At 36.4% G+C, this 19,419-nt stretch overlaps 1 protein-coding gene across 1 annotated transcript; it reads left to right on the top strand.

Moving 5' to 3' along the window:
• The first annotated feature begins 3,586 nt into the window (after positions 1-3,586).
• Positions 3,587-5,147, top strand: LOC138241183 (uncharacterized). Its single transcript, XM_069194150.1, has 2 exons — positions 3,587-5,033; positions 5,119-5,147. The coding sequence occupies exons 1-2, from the start codon at positions 3,587-3,589 to the stop codon at positions 5,145-5,147; spliced, it is 1,476 nt and encodes a 491-aa protein (XP_069050251.1).
• The last annotated feature ends 14,272 nt before the right edge of the window (positions 5,148-19,419 follow it).

The following is a 19,419-nucleotide window of genomic DNA, read 5'->3' as shown; positions in this document are numbered from 1 at the left end:
AGTACAAGCAAACCAAACTATTTTAAAATATTCTATAATGAAGTAATTCTCAGTTGCTAAATAAAATCCAGCTTATTAATCGAAGCATTTGTTTAGATATAATGTCAATGAAATGTTCAATGTTACTGACTCTGTTAAAAATAGTACGTCATGTTTATTAAATATGAATTGGTTTCATATGCTACACAAAATAAGCATCTATAGAAAAATGAAAGCTATTAAACCATAGTCACACTGAATTGCTTAGTTGGTGTGTACCAATCTATTATTGGCATATAATATACACATTATGAAAAATAGTTTTAGTCTGCAACAACAATAAGATCAGCTACAAGTTTATTTCTCCGAGGACTTATCCTAGTTACAAAGCAGTTAACAATCCCTCTTAGGCATACAAGGTTATGTTTTGAAACATTATTGATTTTTAAAATCTGTCCTAGAACAAATGAAAAAGATGCTACCCTTCTGTAATTCAAACAGCATTGAAACTAAACTTTTTAATCTAAACTATTAACTGAATTTAACTAAAATTATTTTACTGTTTCAACAGTATTGGTCATTAACAAATGCCAAATGAAACTAAATATTATTGTAATATATGATAAGAATATAAGTTGTGCATTTTATCCGGGTCTATGTATAATTAGGATGCATACAAACAGTAAATTTATCAATTCTATGATAAAAGGATATATTTATAATAGAAATAAATTACTTTAAAATTTAAGTGTTTTCAGTTTGTGTTAAAACACAATGGTTTGCAAAAAATTTTATCAGAAAAAAAAATGGTCCAAATAAATACCAACTTTAAATATAATGTATTTTAATATTTTTATAGAGCTTTATTTTTGTCAGACTGAAGATTTTAGGTCCTTTTGATTACTCGTGTTTCAGTATAATTTGCAATACAGATATGACAGAACTTTTCCATAATCCAACAGTACTATAAAAATGTACAGTATGACAGTTCTATCTCCTAGTTAGAAATAATTGATACCTGTAAAAATTCCAGGTTAAATAGAATTTTGTTAAAAATTCCACTTTAGTTCAGGAAGTAAATTATTGTATACCATGTCCATGTACATATACTTTAAAACAGACTTTGAATCCACATAAAAATAGAGTGGTACAGTATAGTCATCTCAATCATTACCTGAATATATAGAGTTCATCAAATTAAATGGCTGTCCCCTAATGCTGTCATAAACATAACCTCCAAATATATTCTGGTTTTCAACTGTAGAAAGGTTAGTAGATGCAGAAACATTTTAGAAAGGTTGACTTTATAGTGTTGAATGCAAGAATTTGGAATTCTTCCAGATAAGAAAATCCCTAAGAATTAAAATTATGAAGGAGCAGCATCAGGATTATTTGCCTGTAAAACCTTTTAGAGTCCATACTGAATGGCCTGGTGGAGTTGATGTCTGTATATGCCACTAGAAGTCATACGAGCCATATAATTCGTGACTGTCACGGATGTCGGAAAGGACGAACCGTGGAATGGCAGGAGAGCGAAAATAGACCCAATGCATAGCAGCGAGACGGGGGTTAGCCGGGCTCAGCTGTTCATAGAAACCTATGCCCTCAGGCCAAGGACAGGAGTGACCTGGTGCTAGGCAGGTCTCAGGACATCTGAACCTCAATGCTGAGTGAGAAGCAGAGCAGAAGCAGGAAGTAAATAGGCTACACAACAAGACACACCAGAAAGACATGAATAATCACAGGGAACTAGGAACAGGACAGAAGTAGAGCACCCTCTAGGTGTACTGGGCGTGACAGTGACAGCTGCATGTTCATACTACCTAAATATCACTGCTGGGAGGGATGTGCTCAGGTGCAATAGACTACACACCCCAGGCTACGAAAAGACAATACCTAACCCTGTGATACATTTTTTAATCATTATAAAATCTGTTGATTTTGAAAAGTGGCTCATGTCTCTGCTGTGATGTAAAAGAAAATCCAAAGAAGAGTTAAAATAACAAATTATATTATTGCCAGAGTATTTTCAGTTCACCTTAATCAAAAAATAAGACAAAAGCAAAGTTATTTTTTTAAATTTATTTATGATAACTACAAGTTCTTAATTATACAAAAGGAGAAAATATCAAATTTTCCTCTAGAGAAAATAAACTTTAATGTTAAAAATATATTATTATTATTCACAGTGATTAAAATATCATATTTGATAATGCTGTTCTTATACTGAATGTCCTGCTGCAGTTGTGGTAAAATTCTAAAAATCACTTTGATTATAATAGTTCTTTTAAAGTTTTTTTTTATATGAAATGGTAAGTGCTAAGAATACACTACTATACTAAGATGATACAGAGGGATTATTTACTATCTGATATATAAGGAAAGGTTAGAAACATAAAATGTGTCTCTTATTTAACTGTGCAACATGAATTATAGTATATTTAATCTATTCATTTAAGAAATCTAAACTGTTAACCTGCTTAACTATATAAGAAGAGGCTGTGGTAAGCAGAATATGATAAAGGTCATGTCCCCCTTTTCACATATTTCAGTATACAGTATGTACATTAAAAGGTGTTGATTTGTGGATTTGCTCTTGCAAAGGTGAAATACATACAGGTTCATTGATTTGACTGATGTTACTTTGATAGAGACATGATTCAGTAAAATACTGTAGCGAGAGCTTGTATTCTGGCACAATTGTTGCAATGTCAGATTGCATTCAAGGTCCATTCAACACAGGTAGGTGGCGGTTGATCTACTGTAGATTTGAACAACCCAACCACAAGACTTGGAAGAATCCACTGTCCCACACCTTACAGTTATAACTGCTTACACTATCTGGCCTCACAAAAGACCAACAATCTGACCTGATTACAATCATTGAGTGCCCATGTTATGTTAACTTTAAGTCTCAGTGTCACTGAGATTCCACATGAAAACATTAGACAGTCCTCTGTATATTGGCAAAGCCCATTTGTTATCGATGGAACCACAATATGAATGGGTGAATTACATATGGAGTCTAAGTAAGGTAACAGCTTTGTTTCACAGTGTTAACATTGGTGATGAAGGCTATAAAAGACAAATTTATGAGTCAGTGTGTAATCAATGTTAACTTGAATTTATGTTTTTTTTTTCACTTTTTCAGCACTGTAATGCTTCTAACTTTCTTCTGTTTAGAAAAAGTAAATTTCTTCATTATTAATATATTTCTTTTTTTAGGAAAAATGGTCTTGTAAGCTTAACAGAATTTTTGTGCTGAGCAAACTAACATTTTCTTCACCATATTTTTATGGACTTTTTTAATACACATAAGAATAGTTTTACAACTGAAAATCATCAACCGGTTCCGGTCGAGAGGGAACGCTGGCGGACTTGGCTGCCGCTCCTCTCACCAGTTTTTTCATTTCTATCTACTTATTTATGTTTTTTTTCCCCTTTTTCTCCTCGATTACACTGATTTCTAATTTTCTATTTTCATCCGCTTCACACGTTACAAATTCACAAATGTGACTTCCACTGCATTGTGAACTTACTCAACTGAAGACCTTCACCTCTTGCTACCGCCTTCTCTGGATTTCCTTCCCGTCTCGCTTCATCGATCATGTCTGTGAGGTACACTGCGCTGCAACTTCTTCAACTAAAACAAAGCTACTTCCTGGTCAAAGACACATTCGATTACTGCCGTTTTACTGGGATTTTACGACCGACTCGCTACATCCATCGTAGCACAGGACGCCGTTCTTTTCGTTCGTCTGCCTGCGGAGTCTCTATCCCTGCCTTTCGGCGCACGTCTGTAAGTCCATCACGTACCTGCGCCGATCTAAAAAATCTCCTCTCACTACCGCACCTGGACCGCACTCCGCTTCCCCCTGCATCCCCGAGACTGGCCAGATCAGCGCTACTCAACACCCGCTCCGTTAACAGCAAGGCTCTTCTTTTATGTGACATTATCAAAGAAAAACAACTGGACCTTCTGTGCTTAACTGAAACATGGCACAAACAAAACGATGGACTCCTGTTCAACCAACTAGTTCCTCCTGGATATGGTTTCTTTGACCTTCCGCGTCTTTCAGGCAGAGGCGGGGGCATCGTTGTTATTTACAACCTTTTTTACAGTCTAAGTCCTATAGCTATACCTCCTCCCTCTTCTTTTGAGTGTCTTGTTTTAAATGTTTCTATCCCCCAATCTACTATTATTGCCACAGTTTACAGACCACCCAAACCCAGTGGAGTCTTCTTAGGTGAGTTTGCTGATTTTCTCTCATTCTTATCCCTTAAATTTAAAAGGATCCTTATTATAGGGGACTTTAATATACACATTGATTCAACCTCTTCCAGTCTGGCTAAAGACTTCCTTTCTCTTTTGGGATGCTTTGACCTTGCTCAGTTTGTTTGTACCCCTACACATAACAAAGGACACACCTTAGATCTAATTATTGCAAATGACTCCTTTGTCTCCCACTGCTCCCCCCTTGATCTAGGCCTCTCTGACCACTTAGCCATTCTCTTCAATCTGGAATTACCTGTTTCTAACACTTCCCCCTCACGCTCTGTAAATTTCCGCAACTGGCGATCAATTGATCACCCAAGGTTTGCAAATTCTGTTCTGTCCTCCTTATCCTGTTTCTCTTCCTCTGACCCTCTAGAGGACAAAATACAGTTACTTGACAATGCTCTTTTATCTACCCTTGACACCTTTGCTCCTTTAAAAACTCGAACCATCTCCTTCTCTCGCCCTGCCCCCTGGTACAATGACCATCTGCGTTCCATGAAGGCAGCCTCTCGCAAACTTGAGCGTAGGTGGCGTCTTTCCGGCCTCAATGTACATTATCAGGCCTGGAGAGATTACTTATCTGATTATAAGGTTACTATAGAGTCTGCTAGATCCACCTACTTCTCTCACATCATTGAAAATCACCAAAACAATCCCAGACATCTTTTCTCCACCATCAACAGACTGCTCAAGCCAAACTGCCCCACCACATTACCTGCCTCATCACAACTTTGCAACACATTTTTAGATTTCTTTAGTTCTAAGATTGACAACATCCGGCATCACGTTCTCTCCACTACGGATATGATTTCCACACCTCCTCCCTCCTCATCCAACTTCTCTGGTTCCCGTCTCTCCAGCTTCTCTCTTCTTGACTCAGCATCCCTAAACAAACTAGTTACGCGCATGAAACCCACCACATCTATTTTAGATCCCATTCCCACCACTTTATTCCAGTCCTGTTTCTCTTCTCTCTGTCCCATTGTCCTCAATATAATACATGAATCCTTGAGAACCGGCATTGTACCAACGGTCCTCAAAACTGCTGCTATTACCCCAGTGCCAAAGAAGCCTAACATTCGTCTCGACAATCTTAACAACTTTCGCCCCATCTCCAACTTACCCTTTCTCTCTAAAATTCTAGAACGTGCTGTCACACTTCAGTTACATAACCACCTCATGACAAACAACCTTTTCGAACCCCTCCAATCTGGCTTCCGTCAACTTCACAGCACAGAAACTGCCCTAGTCAAAGTCACCAACGATCTCCTAATAGCTTCTGATTCTGGTTCTCTTTCCATACTCATCCTTCTTGATCTCAGTGCTGCCTTTGACACTGTTGACCATAACATCTTGCTTTCTCGTCTCGAGACTGTGTTTGGAGTCTCTGACACTGCCCTCAAATGGTTTAAGTCTTACCTCACTGATCGCTGTCACTTTGTCTCTCTCAATGGGTACAGGTCTGAAATTGGTCTTGTCAAGTCTGGTGTCCCTCAGGGCTCAATACTGGGCCCCTTGCTCTTCAGCATTTACATGTTCCCACTTGGTCAGCTTTTAAGATCACATGGCCTCAGCTTTCATTTTTACGCTGACGATACTCAAATATACATCCATACCAAACCCGACACTGACGTGGCTGTCTCTATTCTATCTAACTGCATCTCTGACATAAAAATTTGGATGACTCAAAACTTCCTTCATCTTAACTGTGACAAGACTGAAGTCATGCTTATTGGTACCCCCCATCAACTTCGTAAAACCAGTCCTGTAACCCTGTCTGTAGATGGCTCTGTACTAGAGCTTCAATAAAAAATTGAAAAACCTTAGGGTTATATTCGATTCTGGCTTAACATTCGACCCACATGTACAGCATACTGTCAAAACATCTTTTTTTCACCTTAGAAATATCGCAAGACTACGCCCTATGCTATCATTAACTGTGGCTGAAAAGCTGATCAACATATTTGTATTCTCCCGAATTGACTACTGCAATGCTCTGCTCCCTGGTGTATCTAAATCTACTCTGAACAAGCTGCAGTATGTCCAAAATTCAGCAGCCAGAATCCTGACCAGGTCTAGTACAAGTGTTCACATTACTCCTATCCTGGAGTCCTTGCACTGGCTTCCGGTCAAATTCCGCGTAGACTTTCAAATCCTCATGCTCACCTACAAGGCTTTACATGGCTTGGCACCTCAATACCTGTCTGAACTTTTATCGCCCTACTCCCCACCTCGCAACCTCCGCTCTTCAAATTCTGCCCTCCTTACTGTCCCCCAAGCCCGTCTACATTGTATGGGCGACAGGGCCTTCTCCTGCTATGCCCCCAAGCTCTGGAACTCTTTACCCAAGGATATTAGAGAGTCACCTTCTCTAAACTCCTTCAAATCCAGACTCAAAACCTTCTTCTTCAGAAAAGCCTTTACTTAACTGGTTCCATTCTTCACCCCTCTGCTCTTCTTAATACCATCTTCCACGGTCTCCTCTATTTTTATTGTTGTATTGTTTTAATTATAATTGTGTCCTGTCTTGTGAAATTTTCTTATTTATTGTTGTAGTCTTCTTATTTATTGTTATTGTCATCCTGTAAAGCGCTTTGAGAAGCCACCTTTAAAGGCGCTATATAAAATAAAGTTTATTATTATTATATTATTATAACTGACGGTGCATTTAGCATTCTATCATCTATCATTAAAGTTAACCTCTTCAAATATTATGCAAGACCTTATAAATACATTTGTCCTCCACAAACACAAATGCCAAGTAATGTGTGACTTTTAGTTCATGTATAGCCCACCATCTGAGTAAGATACCCTTTCCCATTGTTAACTATTATTTCAAATAATTTGCATTGAACACATGATGTCTATAAGCTACAATACCTTAGTCAGTCTAATGAGCAATCACCATAATTGTACTATGCCAATAATACATTTTGGAAATACTGTGAATTACTAAATTTATTTTCAATCATACAGCATATGATTTTCTATGCTTTTTTGTGAGTCTGTGTGGTACAGGTCCTCATACATCCTGTATGTCTCAAAACATTTAAACTTTTATTTCTCAACTGCAAATGCCTTCAGAACTCAAATTTCCATTCATGTTAGTCTGAAATATTAGTTGCCTTCATTTTAAAGATGTTTTTATACCATCATCTTCTTTCATCATTCTTTTATCATTAATGTCTTTTTTTATAATTTTGACTAGCCATCCTTTTTCTCAGTAATATTTTTTTACTTTTTATATTCTTGTTATTCTTTCTTTGTAGAATTAAGTTCATTACATTTTCTCTATGAACAATTGTATTTTTCACATATCTCATACTTTTAATTAAATCTCTGAATGTCTGATATGCATTTATCCATGTTTGCTGGGCTGCAGGATTGTTTGGTATATTATTTTATCTTTTATGTATTCCAGTCCTTTTGTTGCAGTCGGTAAAACCTGATGTAGATGTCACTTTATGTGATGAAAACTACACATCTAATAAATCACCGTGCTTTGATTAGTGAACTTCATCTTTTGGGCTATGAAACTCCAACCTTGTTTGGAAAAACCCAGGAGGCAAAGGAAACTGCAGGATATGAAACCACTGCTTAGAAAGAGGGGCCTTGAGAACGATTCTGTGAATATCTCTTCCATTTTACATGTAAAAAGGGTAATATAGGCAACCAGGCATTACATTTTATTATAACATTTTCTGCCATTTAAATCCTCCCTCTAGTGTGTGGTAATTCAGATAAAAAGCTTTACTCTTTCTGGATATTTTTAATCATGGGTTCTGTGATCTGTTTCAGAGATGGATTGACATCACAATTGATATCATAAAGTGTGCAGGATGTGAAAGAGTTAACTTTTACTTATTGCCATTACAGTTCTCTGCAGTTTCCATCAAACTAATATCCTTTCAAACTGACCAGCAGAGGATGACAATATTTAAAAAAAACACACAGTGAGAAATGTCTGAGCTTTTTATAGCTGCCATGTTTTGTTATGTCTTGACGGGCACAAAAGGGTAAGCACAAACACAACGAGGATCAGCAATCAGCAGACTAGTCAGAGACCATTTACGTTTTAGAAAAGCTCTCAATTATGATAATGCTTGGTGATGACTGTCACATTCAAAGTAATCGGCTACAAAAGATAAAACAGGATTATTTGAAATCAACTTGAAATGGCTTAAGATTTGAAATTATGCTATTTGCACCTTTTCCCTTGTTTTCAGGTTCTTATATGTTCAGAATTTGTATTGTCATATTATTTGGTATTGTATATATTATGATTTAAAAAGTCATTGTGATGACTGAACATTTCTAAATCCCATTTTTCAACATTTAACATTATTATATTATGCCTTTACTTCAATCTGAAGAATAAATATGCAGTGTGCTTGATGCAAAGTTTTGGAGGCAGCATTCCTATGTTTAACAGTCAGACATAGATTTACACTATATTAAAAACTGACAACCTTTTGATTACCCAGTAAGGAAAGTGTTTCATAAGGAGAGAAGATTTGATTCACAAAAGTATATTACATAACCTGCTGTGGCTTTTTGTTATATTTACATAAGACGTAAATTAAAAGAGAATGTACTTCTGACTTCTGCGCTTGATATATTTACAATTCCATGTGTTGCCTTTTCCCTTTCCCTGCTTTCTCACTATTCTGGTGGACTTTTCTGGGTTGATTTTGAGAGTTTATATGTGGCTGCACTGCTGAAATAGCATGTGTTTGTCTTGGTTACAATGATATCCATTTTAATTCATCATTTAGTTTCTTCCTCTTCTTAATGAGGGGGAAGTGAGCAGAAAGTAGGGTAGAAAATTACAGCAGTCCAGGCCTCACCTGCAGTGTATTGACTGTGTCACATTATTATACATCTTTAGAAAAAGCATCTGCTACACATAGAGGAAGAAGCCTCTGCCTGTGACCTCAGCCATTATTTATTTTTTGGAAAGTCTGATTGCTTTTTATACCCAGTAGAGATGCATGTTATCTCTAAAACAAACAACTGTTGGCATTTCTATTTATGATGAATCTGAAAGGCTTGGGTTCCTTGCTTTATTGCTTTATGTTCAGAAAACAACACATCTGTTTGCCTCCTCTGGGATTCACTTGAAACAAAAAGGGCCATGTGTATGACCAAGTAACAAGATAAAAGTGTATTTCCTAAGAGAAATAGAGTGATTATTGCATAACAACATTAAATCTGATTAAAAAAAAAATGTTTGCCCCAGTCACTACTTTGAACAGTTTCTTTGTGACTTGAAACTTTGTTTAATTATTTTTTTTGTTTTCATTTTTCTTAAGAAAACCTTAATATGAAACATATTTTTTTTCTGCATTATTAATACATACTGTAGATAGTCATTATGTCCATCTCAGTCAATATTATTAGATTGTTGTTTGTAGTATTCATGTCTTGTCATACTTATTACAAGAAAAGTGAAATTGCTTATTTCTTCTCCAGAATATCAAAAAGCTTCAAAAACATTCAAACTTTGTGAACTATTAAAAAATGAAGAAGCAATTCTATTACAGCTGTGATTCATCTTTCACTCCTCTTCTTTCTTCTGTCACCTTATTACTAATCACAGCTCTTTTGTTGTTTAAAATATATATTTAAATCTTCATTAAAGAAGGAACATAAAATGTTATACTACATAATATACTGTATATACTATATTTCTGAGATTTCAAGAACAATAGAGTAAAACCTCATTTACATGGTGTAACGAACAGTTCTTTCCGGACCCTATGCGGACGACACAGTCCGACGGAGTGGGGAAACACTAGGGAAACGTCATGCAGGAAAACGGGGCTGAAGACAAGGGGGCGTGTCCAAGGTGCGCTGGTGCACAGGGGAGGTGTGGCCGAGGCGAACAATCCGAGAGTAGTCCTTAGGGAAAATCCAAAACGCAAGGGTAAGTCCAAAACCAGGAGATCCATCAGAAGAAGGAATTAAAAACACGAAGGCCGGGTCGGAACCGGCGGAGAGGGAATGGGAACGGGAACGGAGATTAAAACCTTAACGGGACCAGGCGCTTCCAGGTCCCGGACTCGCACGTTATGGAAATCAGATGCAGAGCCCGGATGAGCGTCAGCGACTGGCTTTTAAGGTGGGCTGGGAATGGGAAACAGGTGCACAGAATAAAGTCTTGAGTGAAAGGGCTGGAGCACCCTTAAGGAGGGGGAACTAATATCGTGACACATGGGAACTGTATTAAATGGAAGCATTTACTACATGATACTGTATACCTAGATATTTTTAGACTTCAAACTCATAACCTTAAGAAAGAAGTAAAGGCATTTGTTGAGAAAAGTTGTGAAAGATTGTGATTTGATTGTCAGAAGCCTTGCAACGTATTGATCAAAACAAGAATATTTTAAAAATATATTTAGAACTTTTTAAAGGATTTATTAAAATGCTATCTTTAATCTTTAAAATTTAACATTTACCCCACCCCTGGTTGCCACATAAATATTGAGTTATAAAGCTATGATATTGTTATTGTTACAAGTTTGTGACACCTGGCAGAGTAAATACTTCTAGCCTAAAAGGAGAGGGGATGTATGCTGAGATGAGGGGGGGAGTCCCCTGATCAAAAACAATTGTAAGCTAAGTATCTGAACCTTAGAGTGTGCTATTCTATGTTTAAGGGATCTTGGGTTTCCTGGGTAAAAGATACCTCAGTTAGAAACATATTTCCTGCTTAGGGTGCATTTTTAGAATAGAGAGATCAGATGCCACAAAATAAGTGGAAGCCTGAGTGCAGAGAGATTTAACTGCAGGTTGTGTTGCATTTTTTAAGAAAGGCAGCTTATTCTTTACTTGGCATCTATAGAGATTAAGACTTTATTAATATTTAGTGGAAGTTTGGGCGATTAGGGTTGTTGGTCCTCTGAACCACCTCGTCTGTAAATACCGTATATATGGAGTAACCTGTCTGTTGTATGTTTTGTTGTGTGTAGTGTAGTGTTTTTATTGTCATCATTAATAAATATTTGTTTAACCAAGTGTGCTGGGATTATTACTCTTTCCAGCAAAGCTGTGCCAGAGAATAAGGAATTCACTTTCCTCTAATTATACCAACCGCCTGGGTATATTCTGGAGAAATCACTTACAAGTAATTATGAATTCTTATTATTTAACTTAATGACAAACCCGCTCGGTCAATTTCTGATTTTTACCATGTTCATAGCCCCCAATTTGTATTCAAACAATGAATAAAGTGTACATTTCCAGAAAGAGACTTATTATTTTTTGGATTAAATCAATTATAATTTACAGAAACATAAAAGATAAACAATTGTCATTTTCTGTTAACTTGACTGAAATCATGGTAACATCTGTATAGTATTTGAGTTCTTGTATTATTCCTATCAGGGCTCATATTTTATTTAACTTGTCAGATTTCATCAGTAAGAACCCACTTGTTAGTTTCAGTATGATGCTTAAATTTTTCACTGTGATAAAACCCAAAACAAAAACACCTGCTCATCTGTTGTGAAAGTAAGGAAAAAGGAATCTTGCTTTGCATTTCACACTTCTAATGATACATTTATAATAGGGTTACAGATTGTTTCGGTGTTTGGTGGTAGAGGAGATGTTATGGAAGGTTGGTAGCTGACTCTAAACATTAAAGAATACTTCAATAATAATAATGTATTTTACTTTTAAACTGTGAAGTAATATGACACCTTGTGAGGTAAATTCATTTCATTAGTTAAACTGGATAAAATAGTTTTTATATCCCATCTGTTGAGTTTGATCTGCCCTCCTATGTACTTATCCACTCTATCTTTTCAATGCATGCTTTAAAAGTCTGCTGGCAATGTGAGGAGATGACTTGAATGTATTTCACTTCAATTGCTCTTTCATCATGTATGCCAAATGCACTGCAGAATATTTTTGTAACTTGTATAATTGGGATGTTTAGAGAGCTGCCAGAATCATGATAATGACCCTTATTAGAGCAAGAGAGTTGAATGTAAGAGTGTGGAGTGTTCTCATCTTTGTCAGTGCAGTAGTTTATAGAAAAAAGAAAGAGCATTTAATAAAACAGACAGAAATTAGAACAGCTCCTCCAGTTTTCCCCTCTTATACTGCATCATTTTAAAGCTCTTACTTTTGCTTTCAATGAATTGTTGAAATCTGCAGGCATCACACAGAAATATACCCTACCGTTAGTTTAATTCAACATGACAAGCTTCTTAAAAATAAGTTTAAAATTATGACATTAACTAAAGTTGTCTAATTTTTAAACATCATTCCTACACATCTTTTATATTCATTTTTTTGTATTCATACTGCAATATAATCAGTAGATGTATTTAGTATTTAAATTTCTATTTCAGTGAAAGTGCAAAATGGGAATAAAAATTAAAGTTTTCAAGAGAAGTACTGCACCTCTTATAAGAGGTATTCTACATTTTGTAAAATTACAGAGACATCATGCAGACAATGATTCCTAATTTAATGCAATTATAATTTTATGTGTTTTGTTAACAAAAAAGTGTAATCTCTCTCAATGACCAAATATGCTGGGATTTTCTGAAGTATCTGTGTTAGTGGTTCATGTGTCTTCATCCAAAAATGAGATATTATAGCAACATACTGTACCTGTATCAGTTTCCTGTTTTGTGTTGAACTATACACCATTTTGGTCTGCTGCAATAATTGCATTAAGAAAGCAGGCTCATAATTTGGACACATCCATCCATTTTCTTCTCTAGCTACTTTAAAATACAGGGTACCAGGAATGAGCCAAGGCATGTTCCACCTTGGACAGGAAGCCAGTCAAGTCCATTGCAGAGCACACACAGATGCACTCACACTCACACCAAATTTCCCAGAACTTGTATGCCTTTGGGGTGTTGGAGGAAATCAGAGCACCCCAGAAGAAACCCACACAAAGCTGGAGAGAAAAACAGAAAACTCCACACAGAAAACCCCCAAGGTCTGTAATTGAACTCAGGGCATCAGTTCCACAAAGGCAGCTATGCTAACCATCGTGCTGTCAATTGGACACATGACAACACTTATTCTAAAGCAGGCACAGAAAATATAACAATAAAATAATTTTAGTTGTGTGTTTTGTTACTATTTTACAAGTTCCAAAACTGTGAATTTCTGCTGGGAATTTTAATTTTTCATAAAGCCAAATTATTACAAAATGTATTCCATAACAAATGTACTTTATGGTTGAAATCTGAAATACAATATATATATATGTTCATGATGGTGAGTTTATAGCAAATATAAAAGAAACTTACTTTAAAAAGCAAAAGAAAATAATAATGCTTATCTTAGAGTTCTAACATTCCAAACCCAATTAAACCTCTATTAAAATGAACTACAGTAGAACATACTGCATGATAAATTGTCCTTTTACTTGCTTGTTTCCATTATACCCACAGTGTTTGTAAAAATAATGTGAAAATTTGTTTGCATCGATTTAATTACTTGTATTTATTTAGAGCTTTTCATCTCAAAGTACTTTATGTAAGAGAGAACCCATTTTAGTCACATTAGTGGCACTCCCATTATGCGGGAGATCAGAAGATCAGATGGAGAAGTAAGAAATTGCTTGACAAATTGTTTTACAAGGGGACCATTAGATGCCAGTTTGTGCAAAACCAACAGTGGAATTTAGCCAGGACATAGAATCTTAAAAGTATTGAGGAAGGCATTTCTTCCAGAGGGTGGCACCTCTTATAATGTGTCTTTGGTCACCATACTTGGACATTTGATTTAAAATTCTGATCCAGAGGGAAGAGCACTTACTGGTCCACCAGCACCAGCTCATTGTTGCTTAGCTTCTGAAATCTGATAGGATCTGGCTCTGAAGATCAAATGCTTTTGTCTGAAATGTTCCCTGTTTTTAGAAATACTTTAACAGTATTGAAACAATATTTAAATAAAAATGTAATTATCAATATGTAGGATAGAAGTAAATTAATAGTTAATATTTGAAAAAATACAAATATTGTATAAAAATGTTTCTTGTTACTAATGCATATATAACCATACTGCCACAACCAAGACACTGTAACAATAAAAGAACAAGTAATAGGTTTATTCCATGCTGAAAAAAGAAGAAAGAAAACACCACGTTTCGGCTGTGGAGCCTTCTTCAGGTGTGAGAAAGACAGGACAGTAAGCAAGGGTAATGTAGCACAGGAGAAAAAAAGCTCGGAGAAAGGAGGGGCAGGAGGTGGGAGCAGGGGACAGAATGCTAGTTTAGTAAGAGAGGGGGGCAAGTGGTCCAGGGAGAAAGAGAAGGAATGACAAAGAGATATAGAAAAAGATTTGGAGGAAGGCATAGTGGGTTGCAGCAGATGTACTGTAGGTTGAAGTAATTCAGGTGGGTAGCTGTGTCAGCATGCGTAAGTTGCAAAAGAATAAATATGAATATAAAAATAAACAGTTTTTTTTGTTAGCTTCCAAATACAATCTCTGCTTCTCATGACTTCTCATTGAAATGATTTAATCACTATTTACATAGTGTTTATGTAGTGTAATGTACACCATTATAAAAAGTCTAAAATTCCTAAAAAAGCCTTTAAACATGATTTCTACAAATACAATTTGAATATCTGTGCCATAATATAAATAGTGTGTTTATTTAGGATTTTAAATTGCAGATTTAGTGAAACAAAGTGGAAATGTTGTAAAATAAAACTTTGACAAGGTTGTTCATTTAAAGGTAGTATTTACAGATGCAGCCATTCAAAATGTACAGTACAAACCTGTAACATGGGCAACTAGGCACGAGCCACCGCGTCATGATTGGCTGGCCAAAATGACCGACAGGGGCACTCGTGGTGCTTTGGTTGGTAGTGAAAAGATTTAATCATTTACTCTCTTTACTGTACACATTTTAATCCGCTTAGTTTTAAATATTTATACGGAATTTTACCACTAAAGGGAAATTTTAGTAGCTGAGCATAAAAAGAAGAGGAGCATAACGCATCTGAAGGTCATAAACGATATTAATTTAGGAACATAAACATATTATGTGAACTGTATATTGCTGGTATTGGTAGTTTAAAGAAAAAATACACACCAGTATTCCATTTCTCCCTAAACATTTTAAGCATCAAAGTCTTACAGATGCAGCCATTCAAAGTGCGCGGTACAGACACGTACCGGAGGTAATTGGCTATGGCGTCGCGCATTGTGACGCACGATGACTCGCGGTACCGCGGTACGTGCTTGGTTGACCGACAGGGGCACTCGTGGTCCGTTGGTCTGTCGTAGAAAGATTTACAGTAAACGTCTTTACTGTGCCCTTTTTAGTATTTAATATTTACCACTGAAGGGAAATCTTAGTAGCTGAGCATAAAAAAATAGGAGCATACTGTAACGCGCGTGAAGGCCATAAACGATATTAATTTTGGAACATAAACATACCGTATATGGCTGGTCTTGGTACTTTAAAGAAAAAATACACACCAGTATTCCATTTCTCCCTAAATATTTTAAGCATCGAAGTCTTTAACTAACGAGATACCAGAGTCAACAAGCATACTTTTAGAATTTGAATAAAAGGGAATATAATATGGAATCGCGTATCTTAATAAATTAACAACGAAACAATTATATTCACGTACCGCAACATAATAATAATGCTAATGTTTCTGTAGTGCTTTTTCAGCACTTTGCATTTGAGTTTGCTGGTGGCGCTGTGGGTTAGGTTCCTGACTCCCACATCATATGGTCTGTGATCAAATCCCACGAGAGCCATGACTTTTTTTTTAATAAACATTTCTTTGAAAAAATGAAATGTTTCCCTTAGTCAGAGATTAAATAAAACCTCACTCACACCAAACAAATTTATATTTCTAAATATCACAACATGATCGAATTTAAGTTATTTTAATAACAATGAATAGTCACTTATGCGTTACAATATAAACATTTATATTGATATAAATCACGTTTTGATTTAAATCGTAAACACGTGTTTAAATATATGTGTTTTTTGATTCACAATCAGACAAATGCAACATAAATTGATAACTTTGTCTTCTAAGTATCTTAATAAACTTTCAGCATAACTTTCTCCCCATTTAGATTTATTTTTCTTGGGATCTTGGGATCAAACGTGGAAAGATTAGATTGTAATCGTTTTTATTTTTTAAATACATTTTATAAAAGTGTAATCTATGCTAAAAAGTTGTACACCACCTGCTATAAAGATACATATTGTAATACTTTCGGGTTCGGATAGGACAGACACGAGAACTCAGACTTGCGGAGTTAAAGCAAGTTAAAGCCTTGATTTTATATATCACCTTTAAAAGTGGAATCTCAAAGCAAAGTAAATACCCAACACTGATTGTACCCATCTGTCATGCTAATAAAGCACCTTGAATTGAATTGAATTGATGGGGGGGGCGAGCGAGAGAGCCAGGACAGACAGGCAAATAAGATACACTCCACAGACATTCACAACAGCGACATATCATAAAACGTTTGCACATATAGTTAAGTTATTACTTGGTTTTCAAAGTGCAATGAAATACAATATTGTTGTTGTTGCTGTTATTGTTGTTTTTATCCTGTAAAGTGTTTTGAGAAGCCACCTTTAAAGGCAAAATATAAAAGTGCTGATTCTTATGGAATGTGATTTTTTTTTAATCACTTATCCAATTAAATAGCAGTATAACCTTTATGTGATATCACCTTAAGGACAGCACATACAAGGGTTAATTGCACAATGAACTGCGCCAAGAAATTTAAAATAGTCTTCTTTAGGTGTGAGGGTAGGAGTGGATTGCAGCAGGCATAAACAGCAAATTAGGAAAACAAAGAACAGGACAGGTGAGACGTGTATCCAGAGAGCGAGTGATCAGAAAAAGGGACAGCTGTTACGCCCAGGTTTTCAATGCAATTGTTTTAACTTGCTAATGCATCAGACACATTTCCTGGTGTCCTGCTATTAGCTCATCGTTATGGTGTAAGTTTTATCTGTACCATACCATACAGTATATAGGTACAGAATTCAAGCTGCACCACTGTATCGCTTTGGTAAGGAGACGGACAATGGCCAAAATCACAAAGACTCTCTCACACCAAATAATGAAGATGAAAAGAAACAGGAAGTCAACACAGGTCATTGTACAGCATTTGGCTTCGATGTACATCTTTGTTTCTGAAAGCACAGTGAGACGACATTATAAAGGGGAGAGGAGGCAAAGAGATTATAAACCGAGGACGATTCAAAGGTAAATAACTTTCTAAAAATACTTTTCTTGCATGTAAATACAACTACGCACATTATTTTTAAAACTAACTGTTGATCTCTTTTTTTTCAAGTCCTATTGTGCGAGCCATCGACAAACTGACTGATGAAAATGATGAGCTATCGGCGATGCAAGTCCAAAGATGGCTATGGGCTGACCTCGGTGCGACCGTTAGCCCAATATCGATAAGAAGAGTATGCAGGAGGCTTGGATGGAGATACAGAAAAACCAACACATGCCCCATGATAAGGCTAAAAAACAAAGAGGAAAGACTCAAACAAGCGCTCCAATGGATTGAACAGGGGGAGGCATTTCAGGATGTACTTTTCACCGATGAAACAACAGTGGCTCTGGAACAGTTTTCAACAATGTCATTTTGCAAAAAGGGGAGATATGTGGACAAGCCAAAGCCCAAACATCCACTGAAGGTTCACGTCTGGTGGGGTATATCTAGAAGAGGCCCAGGACCACTTCTTATTTTCGAAGGAATTATGGACCGTGAATTCTTGAGGAAGTCGTGGTCACACAGCATGCCGCCCCATATATCAGGGAGCACTTTGGATCAAGGCACCGTCTCTTTCAAGACAATGATCCGAAACACACAGCAGCAAGGGCGAGGCTTGTAGCAGAAGGAGTGAACTGGGTGAAAACTCCAGCCGAATCCCCAGATCTAAATCCGATAGAGATGGTTTGGCATTCGCTGAAAGACTACGTTCGGAAAACTGCTAAGCCCGTCACAAAGCAGGAACTGATCGATGCAATCTATAAATTCTGGGAGGAAGAACTGACCGAACAAAATTGTAACAATTTTATTAACAGGCTGTTTCGTGTTCTTCCTAGGCTTGTTGACCAGGGCGGGGGACATTCAGGAATGTGACACAACACAAAACACAAAACATTCCTGTTAGACAAGAGGAATGTAAAAAAAACAATTACTTTTTGTCAATGAAAACCTGTGTGTGTGTCTCTCTCTGCTGGATGTCTCTCTCTCTCTCTGCTGAATTAATAAAAACATTTTATTAAAAACGCGTTTGTGTTTGTCTGGATATTTACTTTGTAATCTGTGGTTTACATCTACTGTATTGCTTTGAGATACCACTTTTAAAGTTGATATGTAAAATAAAGTGTTTTATTATTGTTATAGAGAAACATGATCAGATTTTCCCTGGTTTAGAAAAAAAGATCAAAAGTGCTAAACCTAACTTTCTTAATTCAATGTATTTAAAGCAGTGAACTACTGTAGGTGTAACATAACATTCAGAAATACAATCGAGAATAGTTTTGTGGTGTTTGTATAGATTAAACGTTCCTAAAACATATAACGTAACAAAATTAAAGACGATTAAAATCTGTAATCTTTCCTCTTGGAATGTATGTCATCGGAAAATACAAGAAGTTTCTGCTTTGTGTAAGGATGGGATCAAAAAGTAATCTTAATGGTGAGAAAGCTGTGCTCAATGTATTTAAGGGACTTAAAAGTAAAAGGAGATGCTTCATATTGCTTGACTAATTTTAAAAACTAAGTTATAAATGCAGACGCTGCCTTGGTGCTGCGCTGGGTGTAAATATCTAAAGATACATTCGTTCCGGGGAGAGGCCGAAGAGCGCCCAGCTGGGGAAGAGCAGGACAGGAGTGAAAGTGGTCAGGGCGGGGTTTAGGAAGGCTGCCGACCAGTGCGGCTGTCCCACAGTGAAGCGGGCGTACAGTCTGGGCAGATATAGATTACACTTTTCTAAAACGTATTTGAAAAATAAAAACGATTACAATCTAATCCTTCCACGTTTGATCCCAAAATCCCAAGAAAAATAAATCTAAACGGGGAGAAAGCTATGCTGAAAGTTTATTAAGCTACTTAGAAGACAAAGATATTGTATCAATTTATGTTGCATTTGTCTAATTATGATAAA

The sequence above is a fragment of the Lepisosteus oculatus genome, chromosome 1, assembly GCF_040954835.1.
Source record: "Lepisosteus oculatus isolate fLepOcu1 chromosome 1, fLepOcu1.hap2, whole genome shotgun sequence".
Taxonomy (NCBI): domain Eukaryota; kingdom Metazoa; phylum Chordata; class Actinopteri; order Semionotiformes; family Lepisosteidae; genus Lepisosteus; species Lepisosteus oculatus.
This window is presented reverse-complemented; position numbering and strand designations above follow the sequence as displayed.